This window comes from Polyodon spathula, chromosome 12 (genome assembly GCF_017654505.1).
Source record: "Polyodon spathula isolate WHYD16114869_AA chromosome 12, ASM1765450v1, whole genome shotgun sequence".
NCBI lineage: Eukaryota > Metazoa > Chordata > Actinopteri > Acipenseriformes > Polyodontidae > Polyodon > Polyodon spathula.
The window spans coordinates 1853168-1870500 of NC_054545.1; the positions used below are offsets into that span (position 1 = coordinate 1853168).

General features: G+C 48.4%; 2 protein-coding genes and 1 non-coding gene across 3 annotated transcripts in view; 1 reads left to right on the forward strand and 2 right to left on the reverse strand.

Annotated features, from left to right (window-relative positions):
* LOC121324293 (cytosolic phospholipase A2 zeta-like) overlaps window positions 1-8691 on the reverse strand; it is a 33283-nt gene extending 24592 nt beyond the window's left edge. Inside the window, exons 1-7 of the mRNA XM_041266003.1 lie at window positions 8235-8691; window positions 3540-3612; window positions 2635-2771; window positions 2187-2318; window positions 1226-1266; window positions 1073-1115; window positions 81-147 (exon numbers count right to left, since the gene is read on the reverse strand). Of these exons, the coding sequence (XP_041121937.1) occupies window positions 81-147; window positions 1073-1115; window positions 1226-1266; window positions 2187-2318; window positions 2635-2771; window positions 3540-3612; window positions 8235-8345 (604 nt within the window). The 5' untranslated portion in view covers window positions 8346-8691. The remainder of the gene's footprint in view (window positions 1-80; window positions 148-1072; window positions 1116-1225; window positions 1267-2186; window positions 2319-2634; window positions 2772-3539; window positions 3613-8234) is intronic.
* A 472-nt stretch (window positions 8692-9163) lies between these two features.
* On the reverse strand, window positions 9164-13050 carry LOC121323905 (acyl-coenzyme A thioesterase 1-like). The gene is made up of 3 exons (XM_041265231.1): window positions 12413-13050; window positions 10831-11033; window positions 9164-10151 (listed from the first exon to the last, which is right to left on the reverse strand). The coding sequence occupies exons 1-3, from the start codon at window positions 12990-12992 to the stop codon at window positions 9543-9545; spliced, it is 1392 nt and encodes a 463-aa protein (XP_041121165.1). The 5' UTR covers window positions 12993-13050; the 3' UTR covers window positions 9164-9542.
* Window positions 13051-13129: 79 nt separating this feature from the next.
* trnak-cuu lies at window positions 13130-13202 on the forward strand. Its single transcript has one exon. It is a non-coding gene; the product is annotated as a tRNA-Lys (tRNA).
* Window positions 13203-17333: the final 4131 nt, after the last annotated feature.

Here is a 17333-nt window from a genome sequence, read left to right on the forward strand (position 1 = left end):
ACTCAGCACCACACCGTGTCCCTACACCGGAGAGATCCTCCATCCAGCCAGGCTGGGGATGCATTTCAATATTCACTGACCTCTAGCGAGAGCCTTTGCCTCTGTACTGTTCTCCACCTGGACCTCCAGAAGGGAAAGATGGCTGGCCTGAAAGACAGAGCCCAGAATGTGAATCACAGCCAGTCCCTCTGCATGATACAGTGTACTGTAACCTTTTACTAGTAAAAGGTGAACTATATTAAAAAAATAAATATAATAAATACATAACTGAATCAAATAAATAAAAACACAGCTGCAGACTGAGTCCAGTATTTTAGTTTTCAATGAGGATGCATCTCTGATATTGCGTGCGTTTCTTTTAAAACCGCAAGTGTGGGACAGGAAGGGCTGTGGAAAGATTTTATCAGCTGCTGCTAGTGAGTGAGTATTGAACCCTGGATTCTCTTATCAGAGCTAACAGACAAGGCCTTGTGAGATTCAGTTACCTTCCAGAGAGAGCTCATTACAGCGCTCTGTACCAACATGATTATATGGTCCTTGCACAGTAACAGACGGGGCAGAGGTCTTTAGTCCTCCTGATCGGTAAGTGTTACAGCGGCAAGGTGAGAATTCAAATGGAGCATTTCAGAGGCAATGGGAGTACATTTATTCTTAATATCCCAACAGTTCATAAGACCAGTCTTTCAGGAGGTACACGTTCCACAGACCGGAGGTGACAGTGTCAGCTGCTCGCTGAGCCCAATGTGCACGCTTGCACCTGACCGCGTATCTCACTATTCAAATACCCCCTTAGCTAGAGCACATGATGCCACTGTTAGTGATTCTCAGTTACAGGATCACGCGAAGAGCTGCCTGTTTTATTTTCCTGTTATTAAAGATCACCCATCACATGGCACCCAGTGTCCTGGCTAAGTTCCAAACTGAGTGCAAGTAAACTCTTAACTTCTGTGAACAGCTCCCTGTTGAGACACCCGTCCCTCTGTCTCTGCCCCTGTCTCGCTCTTTATCTCTGCCTGGTCCAGGGCAGGGTTTCAACTGCTTTACACTGCCCCCTACAGGTGAGTGCACTTACCACCAGCACACCATTTGTCTGAATTTCTCCAGGAGGCTCCTTGCTGTAAAAACAAATAAAATAAAAATAATAACCAGGAAACTGAAACCCTCTGAAGCGTGTGAAAGGATCTACACGAACTCAATTGTGTCTCTGTTCCTGAGTCCCGCTCACCTCTCCTCCACTGTGAACTCCACATGCAGCTCCTCCTTCGTCTGAAACACAAGACAGGCAGACAGCAGCACAGGTTACAATCAGAGTCACACACAACACTGCAGGAAAAGTGGATCTGCATAAAATCATGCAAAGTAATAAAACAGATTGTAACGGCACACAACTAGCTACAGCACAACTCTTTCATAAGCAGTGCAGTCAGCCAGTGGACTCAGCAATGCAGCAAACCAACCCATCCACCATCCTTACAAATGTGTTCTTTTTAACGGTAATAAGTCAGTCTTCTTCAGGGAATTTCAATCAAAAGAGTTTTACTCAGGAACAAAGCAAATCAATACTGTAACAAACGTCCAGGTCTTTGATACATTGATATAGTGGATAGACTATATCCCACAGGACATGGGGGTTCCACCCGACAGAGGAGTTACCCAGTCACTGTGAGCAACTGCAAAGCTGTCCCTCTCATCGGAGCTGGAGTGCTACCATTCTATTGTGTCATCAAGCAGAAGTTTGTGGTCTGCTCCTGTGATCAAACATAGCTCCACGTTGCAAGTCTGGTTTCAATAGACAGACTTGTGGTTTTACAATAGAAATGAGTTCACAATCATTGAAGAAGTAACATCTTGTGAGAAGCAAAGATGAAACCCCAGGTTATACCACATCGTCTTGGTCTTATTAAAACACCATGGCGGGGGCTTGTCTACGTGCAGAATTGCATGATTCACAGGTTTGGACTAAACACAGGAAAACCATACCCTGTCCAGAGGCAGACTTTCAATGACTTCTCACTTCTTTACATTTTAAAAGGGGCACATCAAATTATAACATTATTATTATAAAACCTTAGAGCTTTTCCAGGCAACAGGCAAAGTCAATGTGTATTACATACACTACATTGCTGTATAACAGTGATGATGGTAACACACCATATTCTACCGTTTCCTGTGCCCCCTCCCCTCACCTCAGGGTTCAGTGTGAAGACGTGCCGCACCACCTCCCCGGGTGAAAGGTTATCGAGGTCATAGAACACGTTGATGCAGAGGTCGTCTCTGGAGAGCAGGTCCTGGTCAAGCACACTCAGCTCCAGAACATTCTAGAACAGAGAGCGGAATGTGAAACTGGAACAGCTCAGGAGCGCGTGGAACACTCCCACTCTGCAGCACGGTTCCACAGAGACCTGAACTCGCTCTCAAAGTTCTTAATTTGATACATTATATATATATATATATATAGATATATATATATATATATATATATATATATATATATATATATATATATATATATTATATATTATATACATATATTAGTGTATATATATATATAATATATATATTATATATATATATATATATATGCCTTGTGCTGATCACACTACTGTACCCTGTACTCTGCCCAGCGATCTCTACCTTCACGTGGCTGTGTATCCTGTAGTGGAAGGTCTCGTTCCACACGGGGGAGCTAGAGTCCCACACGGTTCGGGTGCGGTGAGTCTTCGACGATGCCGTGGGGAGTCTGAGAGCCACGTAGCAGTCTGACTGAGAAACTGCGGAGAGACAGCAACACCTCACTCAACTACTGACTGGGGGATTGAAACTCACACTAGCCCTGCACCCTCAGCCTGCACCCTGCACCCTGCGCCTTGTGCCTGTGACCTGTGCCCTGCACCCTACAACATGCACCCTTTGCTTGCATCCTGCGCACTGCACCTTGCACATTAATAATGAGCACTAGTGTACACACTGCACTCTCAGCTCTGCAGCGCTGTCATTACCAGCACATTAATAATAATGAGCACTAGTGTACACACTGCACTCTCAGCTCTGCAGCGCTGTCATTACCAGCACATTAATAATAATGAGCACTAGTGTACACACTGCACTCTCAGCTCTGCAGCGCTGTCATTACCAGCACATTAATAATAATGAGCACTAGTGTACACACTGCACTCTCAGCTCTGCAGCGCTGTCATTACCAGCACATTAATAATAATGAGCACTAGTGTCCACACTGCACTCTCAGCTCTGCAGCGCTGTCATTACCAGCACATTAATAATAATGAGCACTAGTGTACACACTGCACTCTCAGCTCTGCAGCGCTGTCATTACCAGCACATTAATAATAATGAGCACTAGTGTACACACTGCACTCTCAGCTCTGCAGCGCTGTCATTACCAGCACATTAATAATAATGAGCACTAGTGTACACACTGCACTCTCAGCTCTGCAGCGCTGTCATTACCAGCACATTAATAATAATGAGCACTAGTGTACACGCTGCACTCTCAGCTCTGCTGCTCTGTCAGAACTCACACAGATCCTTCTTGGGAATGTTTTTGGCTTCTATGATTTTCACAGAAAGGTTCCTGTAAGGATCAACTTCTTTCTAAAGAAAAGAAAAAAAGAAAATTATTTTCAGCAGTTCTGCAGAGAGAAGTGGTGACTGTGTGCACCATGTAAATGATCGCATATGTACATGTCAGCTCTGGGATACCCAGCACTCAGATACTGTCAGCACTGGGATATCCAGCACTCAGACAGTCAGCAGTGGGATACCCAGCACTCAGATACAGTCAGCACTGGGATATCCAGCACTCAGATACAGTCAGCACTGGGATATCCAGCACTCAGATACAGTCAGCACTGGGATACCCAGCACTCAGATACAGTCAGCACTGGGATATCCAGCACTCAGATACAGTCAGCACTGGGATATCCAGCACTCAGATACAGTCAGCACTGGGATATCCAGCACTCAGATACAGTCAGCACTGGGATATCCAGCACTCAGATACAGTCAGCACTGGGATACCCAGCACTCAGATACAGTCAGCACTGGGATATCCAGCACTCAGATACAGTCAGCACTGGGACATCCAGCACTCAGATACAGTCAGCACTGGGATATCCAGCACTCAGATACAGTCAGCACTGGGATACCCAGCACTCAGATACTGTCAGCACTGGGATACCCAGCACTCAGATACAGTCAGCACTGGGATATCCAGCACTCAGATACAGTCAGCACTGGGATATCCAGCACTCAGATACAGTCAGCACTGGGATATCCAGCACTCAGATACAGTCAGCACTGGGATATCCAGCACTCAGATACAGTCAGCACTGGGATACCCAGCACTCAGATACAGTCAGCACTGGGATATCCAGCACTCAGATACAGTCAGCACTGGGACATCCAGCACTCAGATACAGTCAGCACTGGGATATCCAGCACTCAGATACAGTCAGCACTGGGATACCCAGCACTCAGATACTGTCAGCACTGGGATACCCAGCACTCAGATACAGTCAGCTCTGGGATACCCAGCACTCAGATACTGTCAGCACTGGGATATCCAGCACTCAGATACTGTCAGCACTGGGATACCAGCACTCAGATACAGTCAGCACTGGGATACCCAGCACTCAGATACAGTCAGCACTGGGATACCCAGCACTCAGATACTGTCAGCACTGGGATATCCAGCACTCAGATACAGTCAGCACTGGGATATCCAGCACTCAGATACTGTCAGCACTGGGATACCAGCACTCAGATACTGTCAGCACTGGGATATCCAGCACTCAGATACAGTCAGCACAGCCAATCAGCTTTCAGATCTAGCGGGCTTCTGTTTTGCATAGATGCCGGCTGGAAAGTTGAAGTGCTTAACTGTGAATTATATTCTAAATCAATCTGCGCAATACCGGCTCTTTCTCTTAACTTTCTAATCTACAATAATTTGATAACATAAAAAACTGCTTAACTGATGCTGGTCTAGAGACAAGGGAAATCAAGACACCGTAATGAAGGCTCAATTCGCAGCTACTGGACAGCAAATCAATAGGGACGACAAGGCAGGTCCACAATTCTGTCATCGGCTGGACCCAAACAACCCCCTCCCTCAAAACCAGCCAGTCAAACAGCCAACCCTGTTTCAGGTCTTTCAACGGGAGCCAATCCACTGCCTGCCTGCTCGAATGACGCCCCGCCTCCAACAGCAAGCATCGAGTCCGACTCAGTACTGCACGGACTGTTCAACGAGTATACGTGATCAGAAAAATTATAACAAGAAAGAGTAAGAGCCCAGTAAATAAATATGTTAGCAACAACAACAACAACAACAATAATAATAATAATAATAATAATAATAGCGTTTTCTCTACGTGTATGTAGTTTTTCTGTTCTAATGATTTTATGGGACTATTTTCCTCAGCAGAATGTTAACTGTTACAGTAAATAATAAATAAATAAATGCATGCCACTGGTTTTAGCCCTCTCCTGCGGCTCGGTCCGGTCATCCGCCATACGGGACAGCCCGCATCGACGGCTCTACCGCTTAATGAATGCACTTACACTTCAGTTGTTTGTGCATTTTCATTTGCGAGTGAACTATGACATTATCGATCTCCATATTCCGCAATTTTAAATACTGACTCTGGATACCGTTTTAATTCTGGAAACTTTTTTTTTTGTAATCTTTAGCTAAATTGAATTGCCGTCTACGATTTACGCAGTTGTGTGCATGGGTGACATTTAGACTTCATTTCCATGGAACTGCACACACTCATGCATACCGGATTTAAAGCGTACTGTATGACTGTATTGCACTCCAGTGTCCACGGTCGGCTCTTAGCAAGTGACATTCTCAGATCCCATCGTTCAGAATTAAAATGCTGCTCTTGCATCAACAAAACCAACTCCAGTGCATCTAAATGGAAGCCTACCCTGTTATAAAACCCCGTCCTTCCAGCTATGTATTTTGGGACATTGTTTCTTTTTTAACTCCCTGAAAAACAGACAAGGATTGGAACTGGCGAGAATGAAATAATCAGCCAGTCATGTGTACATTCCTGATACTGAGAGCACTGCTCACTGAGCGCCACGGTGTTGTGTCCTGGTGTGTGTTGTTTGTGTGTGTGTGTGTGAACTTACAACATGCGTACACGTAAAACCCTTACATGTACACGCTACACGCAGGCCCGCACACACGCTACGCACGGACCCACTGTAAAGCCGCAACCGTAAGGAATCACCTTACGTTACCTAAATTCACTCATGAAATGTCTAATCTATACATACTCAATTACATACTACGGTGTGCAACGCACTGCTGCACAGCCGACAATCGCCCACGGTATCGCGTATCCCTACTCCTCAACACCAGGTGTTAATGTATCCACTAATACATAGTACATTAGTACACCATTGTTTTGGGTAAACCAACACCGTCACACAGGTGTGTATGTGTGTGTGTGTGTGTGCGTGTGTGTGACCTGTGAGCAATATTTAATATCGGACTGTATGTAGTAGCGCTGTACAACATGTAAATACTACACGTACACCGTTACACACACCAAACGTGTGTGTAAAACAAGTTACCATGTGTGTGTGTGTGTGTGCTGTCATGTATGTAGTGTATGTATGTATGTATGTATGTATGTATGTATGTTCATAGCTGTGTGTACACGCACACACGTACGTTACACACGCACAACATACAGCGCCCACGGTGTGTGTGTGTGTGTGTGTGTGCGTGCGTGTCACGGTGTCGTACGTGTGCACCCTTACATGGACATACTCTGTGTATGGGTGTTTGTGTGTGTGTGTGTGAAATGGTGTGCGTATGTATGTGTGTGTGTGTGTGTATGTCTGTGTGTGTGTGTGTGTTCGCAACAGGTGTGTGTGTGTGTTTGTGCCGTGCTTTTTGTTGAGTGTGTGTGTGCGTGCGTGTGTGTGTATGTATGTATGTATGTGTGTGTGTGTGTGCGTGTGTGTGTATGTGCGTGCGTGTGTGTGTGTGTGTGTGTGCGTGCGTGTGTGTGAATGTACTTAGGTTCACGCACACTATCCAGAATCATGGGTTTCTTTGTCATTCACACACACTGTGGTCGGTTACATAACACACACTAACTACATACATACCATGACATCCCCTACATAGCACGTAGTCATGTACATCCCTACCACGACCCCATCACATCGAAAACCCTAGGCACACCAATGTACCTCACGCACGGTAATGTACATACACTAGCCCGCACACCGAGCACACACACTGCAACACGGCACACACACTGACCTTTACAGTACACACGCTCACAGTACAGCACAACATACACTGTATGTATGTATGTATGTATGTGTGTGTGTGTGTGCGTGCGTGTGTGTGAATGGGTGCATGTAGGTATGTATGATACACGTGCGTGAACGTACCATGTTGTATGTGCGAGATGTTTGTTGTTAAATTTGTGTTTGTGTAATGTTATTTGCTTGTGTGATACTAAGGTATACATGCACATGGATTACAAACGGGTACAATACATGAGAATGTACAAGCTACGGGCTGTACAGTGCAAGGTGTGTGTGTAGGGTGCGTGTGTGTGTGTGTGTGCGTGCGTGTGTGTGTGTGTGTGTGTGTGTGTGTGTGTGTGTGTGTATGTATGTATGTATGTATGTCTGTATGTATGTATGTGTCACACGTGGCATTCAGTAGCACTTGCTGTACAACCGTGTGAATGTATGTATGTATGTGCGTGCGTGTGTGTGGGTTTAGTGTGGATGAATCTGTCTCCGCCAGATGATCATAACTGTAGCGTTACAAGTCAGTCTTTCACTACTGCATGCGTGTACCTGAGTCGGCTACATCTACCGCAATTATACATGGCCCCTAGTAACACGTGCGTCAGCACCATAGGACACTGCCTGAACTAGTTCCACACAAACAAGTTGCACCAGCCGACAAATAATGAGGGGAGGATTGCTAATTCCTATATGCTCGTATGACACGTGAACTGTAAATGATGTCCAAGTGACTGTGTGTGTATGTTTGTATGTATGTATGTATGTGTGAGTGTGTGTATGTTTGTATGTATATATGTATGTGTGTATATTATACTGTGCATGGTATTAATCGAAACGCTCTGGATAACAGCAATAAAGGGTGGTGGTATAAATCTCCCATTAGAATACACGAAACACTCGTTTTGTTTTTAAGATGTTCCTACCCTCGTTGTTGCCGGTAAGTTCTGTTTATCAAACGTCCTCTTCCTGTCTTCGGTCTTCACGAAAACAGTGGCCAGCACTGGGAGGGTGCGGATAGAGCCTCTGCGCAGCATGACAACGGGCTAGTCGGGTCCTGTCTCTCCTTCTTTCCCATTTAAAAAGAAAAGAAAAGCAGAGAGAAACACCGAAGCTCCTGTTTCAGCGTGACTTTGACCTCACCTGTCTGTCCCAAAGACTGAAACCTGTTTCCACCACCCCTGAGAAGCGCAATCCCACCTACTTTACAGAGGCGTGTCTCCTAGTAACCGACTCGCAATGCTGAAGAAAGCTGTTGAGCAGCCTGTCTCTTATCATGTCAACCCGAGATAAGCACGTTAAACAGGGCTGCGTTCCCGGAGATCATTCTGCGCAGATTCTCCGTGCACGCAGCCAAGGTGTTTTTGTTCAACGTGGTGGCTTGTTTTTTTCTCCCTCACTAGATTAAGGGATAAATCATGAGATACTGTGCCCTTGAGTTACTTTATTTCACTAGTTCTTTATAGTTTTCGGTTCCCTTATAAAAGTACTCAGAACTGAGGAAACACAACTGGCGTTATTTCCACCTGCCCCTCTCGCCGCGCAGAAACATGTCTCCGAGCGCAGAGAACCTGTGGCAGAGGAACTCTGTCTCAACTCGTTTTGTTACCAAAGAAGCTGCCTAACCCTTCTGCGTTTGGAACCAGACAGCAACGTGCTTTCAAAAAAAAAGAAACAAAGAGGTGGTTTTAAACATCGTTTTAGATATCGGTTCCAGCCTCTGCAATGCAACGCGTCAGGTTTGCTGTCTTGTGTGCTAGAGGCGGGGCAGTCCCATGACAGTCACAGTGCTACCAACCACAGCAGGTAGCTGCTTCACAGGCCCCCACCAAAACGAAGACATGCTGAACACAATTTGTCAAGTGTTTTATTTCATAAATATATATCAGATCACATTCCGGAACTATTTTATTTTTTTAGAAAGCAAAGGGCCATATTTCCAAAGCCTTTACTCCGGTCTTTCGTGAAACGTTCATTTTACAAAACTAAAACCAAACATCTAAATTATATGTTTTAAGTTCTCTCAAGCACTCTCGAGGTCTTCCTGTAACATTTTTTTTTTCTCCTTTAAAAATAAACAAAAACAAAAAAAACGCAGGATTTAATTAAGACCGGAGGGAACGCTTTCAAAATATATCAAACCAAAGGAAGTTACAGACTCTTGCCTTGTTGCATTTCCAAACAGAACTCTATATGCACAACAGTCAAGGGTACCCAGCGCTGCTGTGTGTGTCTCACAGCCTGCTCCGCGCCGCCTCCCCCGGCAGGCTCTCCTTCAGGAAGCTCAGCACCCTGCTCCAGGCTTGCTCCTGCGCAGCTGCGTGAGGCTGGGGCTGCCCTCCCCACAGCAGGGGGGCTCCCACGAGCTTGTGGAAGGAGGCGCGGCAGTGCGGGAAGTAAGGGGGTTCCAGGAGGTGCCCAGCTCCGGGGAAGATCACCACCTCAGGGGGGGCTCTGCCATGAGCCCCCAGCCTCTGCGCTGCCTCCATGGCGTACAGCGTGCTGGGCCAGTTCTGGTCGTCTTCACCCACCAGGAACAGGAACCTGGCGCTGGCTCTCTCGATGGGCACCACGCAGCCCTGCAGGGAGGGGTCCCGGGGATCCTCATAGCAGTCCGAGAAGTCCAGTACCCCCCCCAGGGCCTCATCCACTCGAACCCGCTCCAGGCACATGCCCAGGCCGGGCAGCAGCGTCGAGCCCCCACACTGCAGCGGGGTCATGAAGTTAGCGTTGCAGCCGGCCACGCTGACCACCGCCGAGACTCCGGGCAGGAAGCTGGCCATGGAGAGAGCAAGGTCCGCACCCTTCGAGATACCCAGCACGCCCACGCCGCCCTCGCGCACCTGAGTGGAAATATAACAAACAAGCAATGGGAGTGTGAGAGCCAGGGTTAAAACTGCTCAGTGAAGAGAGCTGGGAACAGGCAATGAGAAAAGTATGCCAATTATACTACCAAAACATTACAAGGGGTGGAACATAAAACAACAGCAAAGAGGGTAGTAGAAGGATATACTGAAAAAACAAGGGATATATATACACATATATACAGGGGGATCAAAGAATATTGACAGTGGAAGAGTGTCATCAGCTTTTTATGTGACAACATTTGATGTAGGAAAATCAGTAGGGTTGTCTGATCAATGATCGGTGTTTACTGCAGAAATGATTGCCATACTATAAGCTATGAAATGGATGAATGATGCCAGACCAGACAGAGTAATAATATTGTCAGACTCTACAGGCTACAGTATGGGAAATCAGACACCTGTATAAGGAGTTGTTTTGTAAAGGAATTGGTATGAGTTTTATTTGGATTCCTGCTCATATCGGAATAAGGGGAAATGAAAGAGCAGATTTAAAGGCAAACAATGCAACACAAAGGATCATTTCTGATTTGTAGAGTGAGCTTGTCTATCAGGTGTGCAGAGGTTCAGATATATTTGTAGTGCCGAGGGAGGGCAGTGCTGCAGACAGGCCATGCTCCCAGGGAGACACATCGGCTGTGAAGGGGCTTCTCCTCACCTGCGGCAGAGCCTGGAGGTACCGCAGCGCCTCCTCGAAGTACTCCAGGTGGAACTCCGACATCCTCTCTGGGAGGTCCTCGAACCCGAAGTATGCCAGCGCCATCGCAGCGAAGCCGTGCCCTGCCAGCAAGCTGGAGCGATATTCAAGCAGCCCCCCCGCTGTCCCGCCCAGGTCAACCAGCCCTGGGAACGGACCCTTGCCTGCACAGAAACCAGTGAGCCATCAGCACCGGTCAGCTGCCAGCATGCATACCTGCCTGCCTGCCTGCCTGCCTGCCTGCCTCCATGCCTCTCTGCCTGCCTGCCTGCCTGCCTCCATGCCTCTCTGCCTGCCTGCCTGCCTGCCTGCCTGCCTGCCTGCCTGCCTGCCTGCCTGCCTCCATGCCTCTCTGCCTGCCTGCCTGCCTGCCTCCATGCCTCTCTGCCTGCCTGCCTGCCTGCCTGCCTCCTGCCTGCCTCCTGCCTGCCTGCCTGCCTGCCTGCCTCCATGCCTCTCTGCCTGCCTGCCTGCCTGCCTTCATGCCTCTCTGCCTGCCTGCCTCCATTCCTCACTGCCTGCCTGCCTGCCTCCATGCCTCTCTGCCTGCCTGCTTCCATGCTTCTCTGCCTCTCTGCCTTCCTGCCTGCCTGCCTCCATGCCTCTCTGCCTGCCTGCCTGCCTGCCTGCCTCCATGCCTCTCTGCCTGCCCGCCTGCCTGCCTGCCTGCCTGCCTCCATGCCTCTCTGCCTGCCTGCCTGCCTCCATTCCTCACTGCCTGCCTGCCTCACAGACTGCCTGCCTGGCTATCTGCCTGCCTGCTGTCTCCAGGCCTCTCTGCCTGCCCGCCTGCCCGCCTGCCCGCCTGCCTGCCTGCCTCCATGCCTCTCTGCCTGCCTGCCTGCCTGCCTCCATGCCTCTCTGCCTGCCTGCCTGCCTCCATTCCTCACTGCCTGCCTCCATGCCTCACTGCCTGCCTGCCTGGCTACCTGCCTGCCTGCTGTCTCCAGGCCTCTCTGCCTGCCTGCCTGTCTGTCTGCCTGCCTGTCTGACTGCAAGAACTATAACAGAAAATAACATAAGTGTCCCTACATGTCAGGGATGGTCATTAGACTCCCATTGCATAGCAGTTTGACCATTTGCATGTTTTGCTATGAGTTTAATAAGACACACCTGAGCTTGTTACCTTATACACTGTGGCTAATCAAACGCGTAGTAAAAGCTCTTTATTGCCATCCCTGCACCCATATGCACGGGGGCGGGACTAAGAACGCGTCAGTACCATCCCACAGATTCCAAAGGGTTTCTCTACAGAGAGGGGCGGGTTGAATACTGTGCTACACATTGCATTTCATTAGACCGTTTGTTTTTGTTGAAATGAAATGAAAGTCCTTGACCATATTTTGTAAAGCGCCCTGGGATGCTTGCTATATGATCAATTATACATTACACTGTTATGGTATTCTGACATACAATTGTACCAAAAATATATATATTTAAAAAAGTGGAAAAATAAAGGACCATAAAATTAATGTGACCTTTTTAATTCTAGTTGGTAAAATTGCATGTCGTTATACAATACAAACACCCCACACTCACTCACCGGGCGGCAGAAAGAGCGTTGCCCGGATGCGCCCCTCTTTCACCGGCACCCTTCTCACCCCCTGGCCGATGAACACCCGCTCGTGTGCGCAGGAGGCAAGCAGCGGCCCGGGGTTGTCCTTCCCCACTTCTTCCCCACCGGACCGTACCTCGATATGGACCTTGCATGGTCTCGTCACGTCCCTTTTCATCAGCCTTCTGAACGGGTTCTGAGGCTTGAGGGCCCACAGAAAGCCCATCGGCTGTACCCCGGAATAGTCACCTCCTAGAGCGGGGGACGCGGAGAGATCCAGCCGCCCCTTCCCGTCCGACTGATAGCGGGCGGAGGAGCTGAAGATGTCTCCCTTCTCGTCAGTCAGTGTCGCCCTCAGTGTCACCAACTGACGCGGGGCCAGACCGTCCACTTTCACTGTCACGGGCCGGTCGAAGAGACACTTCGACTCGGGCTCCACTCTCAGGTTTACTGGTGACATTTTTAAACCGCTACTGGCGCTCACAAAGCGCTGCCAGCCCCGGTTAAAATACAATGTGGCGAGTTTTCCCACTGCTAGCCCCGGCTTCAGTGGACTGATTAGCCGCATTCCTTCTGTAGCTATGTTGCAGCGTCGCTCAAAGTCCAACAGTGGACTTTGCAAGACGGGTCGGGATAGTACGGTATGCAAACACATGACAGCTGGCTAGGGGTCAGACCCTCCCGTTTGGCGGCTTTCCCAGCACTGCCCGGCTAGCTCAGTCGGTAGAGCATGAGACTCTTAATCTCAGGGTCGTGGGTTCGAGCCCCACGTTGGGCGGATGTTTCTTTTTTCCCGCCATTTATAATAACATAATATACAATGAGCACGCTGTAATGTAATCACATACAACAAAACAAATAGGATTACACACAGCATCGTTTAGATTTTAAATTACATATTAAAACACATTTCTTAAACTACTTAGTTAACAATTTTCATAAATAAACAAATACATAGAGCATATAATGCATGACTAAATTACTGCTGAAACTAGTAACTTCATAAAATGGTCCGCCGTTACATTTAAGAAACCATCCATTGCACTGTTTAGCTGACCTGACGCTCGGTTGCCATATCAACCGGCGCGGAAGCGGTGGACTGACAATGTAAACGAAAGTAATCGCTAAAGGCATATATTTATGTACTGGTATGCACAAAATAGAGGTGAACCTCTCATGCAATGTGCGAATCGTTTGAATCCGCTGCAGACTGCATTCTGTTCACACGAAACACGCCTGGCTCTTCAGAGTAATATTAAGGTAGCTGTTTATAATTCGGTACTTTAATTACTTTTTCGTGTTTATTTCGGTGCGCCCAGGCTTGAGCGATTCTGATTTGTAGCACGGGCAAGGTGTAAACACCATGTTTTACGGTAATAACAACACTATATAAATAAATACACAATTAAAAAGCTGCGTGTGTGCCAGTGAGAGTTCAAGCATTCCGGGTCATGGGTTTACTTTTATAAACACGACGCGTTTGTTTGTGTTTTGCAGCGACAGCTGTGGTGTGAAATGGCCCTGTGCGCATGCTCAGTGGAGAGCGGGCGCTAGTTCGGAGCTGAGCGCATGAAATGCTGCCTGCTGGAGTGAAACTTGGGCACTTGGGTATTACCTTTTGAAATAACGAGTTATGACAAGAAGAGGAAAGAAAGACTGTTTTCTACATTCCGACATACCTCACAGTATTAGCACCTGTTTTATTTGTCTGTAAAAAAAAAAAAAAAAATCAACCCCCCCTCTCCCCAATTTTTTTGCCGAGTATTAAGAAGAAAAAAATGGATTTTTAATTAAAAAAAATGATACCCGATTACTAAGGTGTGAAAGCAAAGTCACATAAAGACGTACGATATATAACTAAACTGTGTTTGAACTTTACACAAAGTGAAACCGAACCCTGATCTAAAGCCCCTTCCTTCACAGGCCTGCCCGGGAGAACCTCTCTTGCCCCTTGAAGCGCCCCCAGACCCGGCTTCTGGGCAAGACTTCGTCCTTATTCTGCCCCCGGAGGTATCCGAGGCCGTCCTCGCTTTCCTCCCGCCGCGGGACCTGCTGAGCGCTGCTTGCTGTAGCCGAGCATGGCGGGAGAGAGCCAACGCCGATTCTCTCTGGTAAACACCTCACCTATTACACTCAGAAAACCTGAGATTAAATAAAAAAGAAACGCATCGTGTGACGTATAAGAGATCAGCATTTCAAGAGATGTTTTTGCACCATGTCGTAGAAGGCAGCTGCAGATCTTCATAGCATTTGAGTATTTTCTGTTTCCATAGTGTGCAGAGTTTGAAATGGGAAATCATGTGCAATGTTTCAACAGGCAGCCCCTCTGTGCTGCGGAGGGCTGGCTGGACCTCTACAACAACCAGGAGCTATTCGGGGAGCCCCAGCACAGCTGCAGCACGGCAGGTACCTGTGCAGGCTTTATTACAGCTGGAATACACCCCCAACACTGACCACTGCACTGCAGCGCTCTTCTGGGCCACCATACCTGCTCTTATACTGGCATTCATTGTTTTAAATGAGGTATGTCCCTCTTTTTGGTCGGAGGAATTAAGGAGGACCGCCCTCTTATTCTCATGTTACTGTCATATTCTTCAAAAGCATGTATGTAATCACACATGACTGTATGCACGTGTGTATGTACACCATTCCCAGAACTAAACAATGTGAAAGACTGAAAAAACAATATACGATAATGTAGCAGCAGCAGATGCCTGTGGTCTCTTTGTGAGGGTCTTCTGGCTGTAGTTTCATTATATCTCCACTGGAGGGGGCCCTACACAGCCTTGGCTAGGTGGATAACCCGCACCCTGCTCTTGTGTCCCTCTGCAGAGTTCCTGCCCCCCACCTACAGCGCTCCCTGCCTATGGCAGTTCCCCTGGCTGACCCCCACCTGCCCCTGGAAGCAGGTTTACCTGCGGGCCTCTCACCTGAGGCTGAACTGGGAGGGGGGCAGGTACACCGTGGTGCCTCCGTTGAGAGGACACCGGGACAGGGTCAACTGCCTGGACTGCGATGGTGAGGACATGCACACAGACACACACACACATGCCTGCACACGCACACTTCCATGTGGCTGATTGAAAGTACAGGGGAAAAGAACAATTTCGTTTTTTATTTAATTAAGGTCATTAGGAAAGTCACCTTCAAAGAGAGTACCATCAGTACATCCCTCGCTGTGTTTCAATATCACGCACCTCCACACACGGGGCCTCACACATCCATTCACAAACACTCCCCGAGAGTGCAGTCATGCATTGACAGCTCCCTCTCTGTCTGTGTGTATTGCCAGGCCGGCTCCTGGTGAGTGGCAGTGCCGACAGGACTGCGCGTGTTTGGGACGTGCGCTCCGCTCGCTGTCTCTGTGTGCTGGAGGGACATACGGATGCCGTCACCTGTGTGTCAGTGAAGGTCAGTGAGGCACGCCTACACACTCTGCTTTACATGTCATTGTGTTTGTGTTTGAACCCTGTGTGTGTGCACCACTGAGTAGACCTGGTACACTGCGCTGCACACTCAGGGAGAGCTACGACTAATGTGACAGTCAAACAGTTGAGGTAAAAACAGTCAATTAAAGGCATCAGTTCAAAAAATCCTCCTTTCTTTTTTTTTTTTATAAAACTGTTTAACGTTGTAAAACGTCATGTGGACGTAACAGATTGCAGAAGCGCTCCATTCCGCACGGTTAGCCGCCTGTCACTTTCTTTTCCATGTGTGGACTCGAGAGTGCTGCTGTTCTCTGTGCAGGCGGGGGTGGTGGTGACGGGCTGCGCGGACGGCCTGCTGCGTGTGTTCCAGGAGGGTTCTTCTGCCTGCCTACGCGTGCTGAGAGGACACACAGGGGGCGCTGTGGAGCAGCTGTGCTTCGACGGCTCCAGAGTGTTGAGTGCTGGGGCTGACTGGTGAGTTGGTCCCTTGCAGTTATCCCTGGAGTGATATTTATTTAGTTAGTTGGTTTGTTAGTGAGTTGGTTTGTCTGGAGCGGGGGCCTCCCTCTCTCCCTCCCTCCCTGAGCTGTGCTGAACGCTGCTCTGCCTGTGTTGCAGGGACTTGCGCTGGTGGTCTGTGGACGACGGGCTCTGTAAACAGGTGCTCAGAGGACACCAGGATGACATTCAGGTAAAAGCTGCATTTAGCCGCTGCCTTCTCTATCTCTTTTCCCTTCTCTGGTTCTTACTCTCCCCCTTTTCTTCCCCCCAGTCCATGGTGTTGAGAGGCAGCCTGGCAGTGAGCTCCTCCTGGGACGAGTCTCTGAGGCTCTGGGACGTGCAGGGAGGGCACTGCCTGCACTGAGTCAACTCTGCCGGAGGTACTGCTACCAATCATACATCCAGCACTCAGCTGGGAAGCAAGCAAACCCTGCATGATTCAAAGACATGCTTTTCTCCCCTATGTAACACACTCACTCTTACACACTAAGGGACATAGCATTTATCAAGGTCTTTACACCAAAATGCAATCAATTTTGCGAAGGTAAAGATATTAATGCTACAAAACAAGTGACAGCCAATCCAGGAGATTTAATTTAAGGACACAAAGGCCCCTACCTCTTCCTCTCTCTCACCTTTCTCTCCCTGGCTCCTCAGTGGTGGTGCTGTGCTGTCAGTTCGATGGGCGGGTGTTGGTGACGGGGGACTGTGATGGAGGGGTGTCCATCTACCCACTGGACAGAGAGAGTGGAGAGCCGGGCCCTGCACTGCACTGCCAGGGACACACCAGCGACGTGATAACACCCTCCCTTCCCCTCGTTCCTTCCCTCCCTTACTGCCCATCCTCCACTCTGCACCTCCTCTATCCACCCTTCTATGTATAAGATCTTCAATGACATTGCACATGCTGGTGCTGTGTGAGCTCACATTCCCTCTGCTCTCATTTAGTACTGCCTGATGATGGATGACTCTGTGATCTG